Here is a 6,302-nt window from a genome sequence, read left to right on the forward strand (position 1 = left end):
TAGGGCACCAGCCCCATATACCAAGGGTGGCAGGTTCAAACCTGGCCTTGGCCAAAACTGCAATAGCAAAAAAAATACCCAGGCATTGTGGCAGGGACCTGTAGTCCCAGCTACTCGGAAGGCTGGGGCAAAGGAATTGCCTAAGCCCAGGAGTTGGAGGTTGCTGTGAGCTGTGTGATGCCACAGCACTCTACCGTGGGCAATAAAGTAAGACTGTCTCTACAAAACAAAATATGTCCTGGCGGTGTCCATAGCTCAGTAGGGTAGGGCACCAGCCACATACACCAAGGCTGGCGGGTTTGAACCTGACCCAGGCCTGCTAAACAACAATGACAACTGCAACAAAAAAATAGCTGGGCGTTGTGGTGAGTGCCTATAGTCCCAGCTACTTGGGAGGCTGAGGAAAGAGAATCACTTAAGCCCAAGAGTTTGAGGTTGCTGTGAGCTGTGACACCATGGCACTCTACTGAAGGCAACAGCTTGAGACTCTTGTCTCAAAAAAAAAAAAAAAGAATGTGAAAGAGCACATGTTGACATTTTTCTAGATAAAGTAGATTTTTACTGTATTAGAGGTTTACTTCTGAAATCAGTTTTTTTTTAAGTCACTCAAAGCATTTTTTAATGCATAAGCCTATCAAAACATTTTTATTCTTGATACAGCTCCCATAATTCTCTGTTCTATCAAATGAAGTAATTAAGAGCCTTGAGCCAAATGTATCCATATGGTAGTTTCCAATGTTGTGAGAGTTAAATGGTCAACTCAACATACTTACACTCTCCAAGCTGATCACACTACCATCAGTTGACATTTCTAGTCTTTGCTGGGGGCACACTAAAGATTTTTCCTCAGTACTCCCCAAAGCAGAGATCTGCTTCTATGGCTGTGTCTAAGAGGATAACCCTTTTGTTGATTATTCTCATCTGGATGCCATTTCCAGTATCATTGGTCTTTTATACAGTCTGAACTTGAGTCCAGAACACCTGGATTCTAGTCCCTCCTCTATTTATATAGTTAACCTTGGGCAAACTATTTAACCTTGCAAAGCCTGCACATCTTCATCTCTAAAATGAAAATAATAATTCCTGCCCTACCAACCTCAGGAGATTATTATGAGGATCAATGTGATAATTTGCATTTTAGAAATTTAAGCTGTAGACAGATCAAGATATTTATATTTCTGGCTCAGCACTGTAGCACAGTGGTTACAGCACCAGCCACATACACTGAGGCTGGCGGGTTGGAACCTAGCCCAGGCCTGCTAAACAACAATGACAACTGCAACAAAAAAATAGCCAGGCATTGTGGTGGGCACCTATAGTCCCAGCTACTCGGGAGGCCAAAGTGAGAGAAGTCCAAGAGTTTGAGGTTGCTGTGAGCTATGATGCTATAGCACTCTACCAAGGGTGACATAGACTGTCTCAAAAAAAAAAAAAAAGTATATTTCCTTCTCATATTTAAAAATTTATACTTTTTTTAAATTCTTATTCCTATTGCTATATCTCTTTTCTTTGTATCTCTTTTCTTGATAGTTCTAGATGAGCAGTATTCTGAAAGTCATCTTTCTAGGAACTAGCCATCATTATACTACAGATATGCAAGAGAAATTTTTTCTTTAGTAATTTGTCAGCTAAAACAGCTTTTACTATTTTTTTGGCTTTTGAAGACAGTAGCTTTAGAATAACAACAATTACTATGTTCGAAGGCATTATCTTTTTTTAATCCTCACAATTACCCTGCAAAGCAATATTATCTCCATTTAGCATATGAAGAAACTGTGGCTCAAAGAGGTATGTCTTGCCAGACTTCTCAACACCAGTGTAGAACAAGAGTTTGAATATAGCTTTCTAACTCCAAAGCCTTGCTTTCTCCTTGCTATCCCCAAACCCCACCCCTCACTTTTTGTTATATACATGAACTCATGGCTTAATGTCCACAAATTTTATTCATAATTCTAGCAAATATCTGAAATCAAACCTATTGTTTTCAGCATCAAATTAAGAATATATATTGTGGAGTCAAACTAAGCAATTTAGATACAACCCTTTGTCCCTTGAGCAAGTTACTTCTCTGTGTCTCAGCTGCTCGTCTGTAAAGTGGAGGTAGTAATAGCACCTACCCTTGTAATTACTCAGAGAATTAAATGAATTAATATGTGTTAAACTCTTAAACGTTGTAAATAATGGTAAATGTTAATCAAATAATTTTAAAATTATAATGAACCATTCTTCCAGGTTCTGATCACCCTCTTGCAGTATTACGTGCTGAGCCAGCTTTTGGCTGTTTTTTGCAGAATGAGTATATTAGAATAGTCATTGATTATTGATCAGCTGGAGTTAGATCTAGAAGAGGCAGTTTGAGTAAGAATGCCTTAGACATTTGTTCTTAATCCTCTAATGTAAACCAGACAGAGCAAAAGGTAAGAATTTCAGCCTGATGCTAACAGGACATCATGAACTCACCAATTCTGTCATTAGTTTTTGGTTAATTTAGTAGAAAATAAAAAAATAATGATCTGAGGGTGGCACCTGTGGCTCAAAGAAGTAGGGCCCTGGCCCCATATACTGGGTAGTGGGTTCAAACCCAGCCCCGGCCAAAAAAAAAAAAAAAAACTACAAAAAAAATAATAATGATCTGATATACAAAATATTCAAGTGTTCATTTTGTATGTTCAATGGTTGTCAAGGATGAATTGCAATTAAATTTCAAATACAAGTATGCTTTTATTTTAACCAGTCTTTGTTGGTCTGTTCTCTCCTACAGAGACCAGTGAAGGTGTGTCCTTACAACTGGGAAACACAAAAGATTTTATTATTTCATTTGACCTCAAGTTCTTGACAAATGGAAGTATATCTGTGGTTCTAGAGACTACAGAAAAGAATCAGCTCTTCACTGTACATTACGTCTCAAATGCCCAGCTCATTGCTTTTAAAGAAAGAGACATATACTATGGTATTGGGCCCAGAACTTCATGGAGCACAGTTACCAGGGACCTGGTCACTGACCTCAGGAAAGGAGTGGGTCTTTCCAACACAAAAGCTGTCAAGCCAACCAAAATAATGCCCAAGAAGGTAGTTAGGTTGATTGCAAAAGGGAAGGGATTCCTCGACAACATTACCATCTCAACCACAGCCCACATGGCTGCATTCTTTGCTGCTAGTGATTGGCTGGTAAGGAACCAGGACGAGAAAGGTGGCTGGCCAATTATGGTGACCCGTAAGTTGGGGGAAGGGTTTAAGTCTTTAGAGCCAGGGTGGTATTCTGCCATGGCCCAAGGGCAAGCCATTTCTACACTGGTCAGGGCCTATCTGTTAACAAAAGACCATATTTTCCTCAATTCAGCTTTAAGGGCAACAGCCCCTTACAAGTTTCTTTCTGAGCAGCATGGAGTTAAAGCTGTGTTTATGAATAAACATGACTGGTATGAAGAATATCCAACCACACCTAGCTCTTTTGTTTTAAATGGCTTTATGTATTCCTTAATTGGGCTGTATGACTTAAAAGAAACTGCAGGGGAAAAACTCGGGAAAGAAGCAAGGACCTTGTATGAGCGGGGCATGGAATCTCTTAAAGCCATGCTGCCCTTGTACGACACTGGCTCAGGAACCATCTATGACCTACGTCACTTCATGCTCGGCATTGCTCCTAACCTGGCCCGCTGGGACTATCACACCACCCACATCAATCAGCTGCAGCTACTCAGCACCATTGATGAGTCCCCAATCTTCAAAGAATTTGTCAAGAGGTGGAAAAGCTACCTTAAAGGCAGCAGGGCAAAGCACAACTAGAGCTCACAACCAAAATCATACTTCAGCCTCTGCTACATAAGGAAACTACAGGCTCTCTCAGCAGAGCATGGGCACATTTTTAAAAGGTTGTATACTAGGTTTTTGTGGATTATATCAAGGTGACAAGTGATCCTTAATGCCAGTCCTCTGAAATAATTGCATTCCATGGGTTGGATGTTTAGAAATATAGGTGGCATTTAAAACAGAAAGCGTTTAGACAATGGGCTGAACAAAGCTGTTCAACTTTGCCTTGCCCATAACCCTATACAGTCCACAGATAGTCTGGTCACTGTCGGTTTGGAAAAGGTAATGGTAAGTAGTTACTGGTCAACTGTCTAGCAAGTACCTGAAAACTTAGTATGGGGCTCTTTCTAAATGTGCTAATTTATGTTGAAAGCAGACTTTGGAAAAAATAATGTGCTGTAATACAGTAAATATGTACTTGTAGCCTGGATAGTGGACTGTGTTCAAGTTTTTAAAAAGATATTTCTTTTCTATAGGTTAACTGCTTGGAAGCAAATGAACATTTGCTGTATTTGTTCAATTTGTTATATGTGGAAAATATTCTGAATTATAGTTTTCTTGAAATGTGCAAATTAAAAACACAACCAGTGTTCAGGCTTCACAGTTATATAATGTAAGCACAACTAAAACGAAACTTCTTGACTGCACAAGAAATTATAAAAATGTTATCTGTTTTGAAACTTGATCTACAATCAGTAAAAGTTTGATAATCAGTCTCTTCCTCACACATTGTGATAGATTTTTTTTAATTACTATCTAGAATTTTGTATTTTATTTCAGACTACACTTGAGAGTTTTGTACATTTTGTGGGGGGACATTTTGGGGACATTATTTGGGAAATTTATTAAATACCTAAATTTGGAAAGGATCTGATAATTTTAAGGCCACCACCACTTCCTTTTAGAATTTTTCCCTGCTTTAAAGAAAAATACCATGTCAGATATTACATACAAGAATCATAGCAGGATTTTTTTCCCTACCCTGATCACTCTTAACCATCAAATTCCCAAACTGTTAAATCTGTGTGTTATTATTTTGCCTTTGAAATGTAATTTTACCGTATTCCACCTATTAGAACAGATGCTACTGCCATTTGCTGTGTGCATGTATTCAGATCTTTATTTTGGCTAGATATCTTACTATACCTCACATGAAGAGATTTCAGAGCCCTTACACTATGGGCAGTGTCTGCTATGAAGCTTCACTAGTTTAAAACCAGGGATTAGGTGAAAACCCAGTGGTGTTTATTTGCTCTGGCTTTTGTTTTAGGTATGACAACACACTATATCAGTACTATATCTTATAAAGTTTGAACTACGAGACCCCGCACTTTCAGGGGACTAAGTCTGACAAACACAGTACAGTTTTATCTGTGATCTATTTATATATCAAATGCAGATGTAAGAGCCAGGTAGGTTACTTGCCTACCCACCGTATCTTAGTTGAGTGCAATCTACCAAGCACTACTTAGAAACTGGAAAATATATATACATACATATGTATATATGTAAAATACATAGACGCATCAAAAGGGGCAGGAGCAGAGAAACTGAGGACAATATTAAGCTGGCCATAGAAAAGTAAGCTTAAACTCCTAACGTACGTGACAACTCTTAATGTGGCCAGTTGCGGGTTTTTAAGTTTTCATCTAGCTTTTGACCTTTGTCTGATATATTAGAGGTCTCAATAAGAATATCTGGACTTCCCTAATTTTTATTTGCAAAGCCAATGTTCAGAACAAACTTTCTCCAATCTGGAAACCTATTTCATTCCTCATATTTGTTATTGTTTAGAGAACGGTTCAGACTTCCACTTTGTGTTGCCTCCTGGTCTTCAGATTAGGAGAATCAATAAAAACAGTATGGTACTGCTTCTGTGACAAATATCAGTGCCTTAACAATGTGGCTGTCTCTTTCCACTGAAGAAGGAAAGACCTTTTGATCTAGAAATGCCATTGCTAGGTGGCACCTGTGGCTCAGTGAGTAGGGTGCCGGCCCCATATACCGAGGGTGGTGGGTTGGAACCCAGCCCCGGCCAAACTGCAACAAAAAATAGCCGGGCATTGTGGTGGGCACCTGTGGTCCCAGCTACTTGGGAGCCTGAGGCAAGAGAATTACCCAAGCCCAGGAGTTAGAGGTTGCTGTGAGCTGTTAATGGCACGGCACTCACCGAGGGCAATAAAGTGAAACTCTGTCTTAAAAAAAAAGAAAGAAAGAAAGAAAGAAATGGCATTGCTATTTCACTGCTGTTTGTTTCACACTGCCTTTCACACTGCAGCAGCAACTTGATTTGTCTTGTGATCCCAGTTTCTAAGCGGATGAGTTGAACATAGAGCAGCATCGTCAGCACAGACCAGTGATTCTCAAACTGTAGAATCATTTGGGAGCTTATTGAAATGCAGATCCCAGACATTCAGTAACTCTGCCTGTGATGTATAATACTCTGCATTTGAACAAGCACTCAGGTGATTTTGATGCAGCGAGCAGGGGGC

General features: G+C 39.4%; 1 protein-coding gene across 4 annotated transcripts in view; it reads left to right on the forward strand.

Annotated features, from left to right (window-relative positions):
- The window catches only part of GLCE (glucuronic acid epimerase), a 122,808-nt gene extending 116,990 nt beyond the window's left edge, over positions 1–5,818 (forward strand). For all 4 annotated transcript variants that reach the window (XM_012801989.2, XM_023510118.1, XM_023510120.1 and 1 more), the window contains exon 5: positions 2,762–5,818. In XM_012801989.2, the coding sequence (XP_012657443.1) occupies positions 2,762–3,786 (1,025 nt within the window). In that variant the 3' untranslated portion in view covers positions 3,787–5,818. The remainder of the gene's footprint in view (positions 1–2,761) is intronic.
- The last annotated feature ends 484 nt before the right edge of the window (positions 5,819–6,302 follow it).

This window comes from Otolemur garnettii, unplaced genomic scaffold, assembly GCF_000181295.1.
Source record: "Otolemur garnettii isolate 467f Iridium unplaced genomic scaffold, OtoGar3 scaffold00011, whole genome shotgun sequence".
Lineage (NCBI taxonomy): Eukaryota > Metazoa > Chordata > Mammalia > Primates > Galagidae > Otolemur > Otolemur garnettii.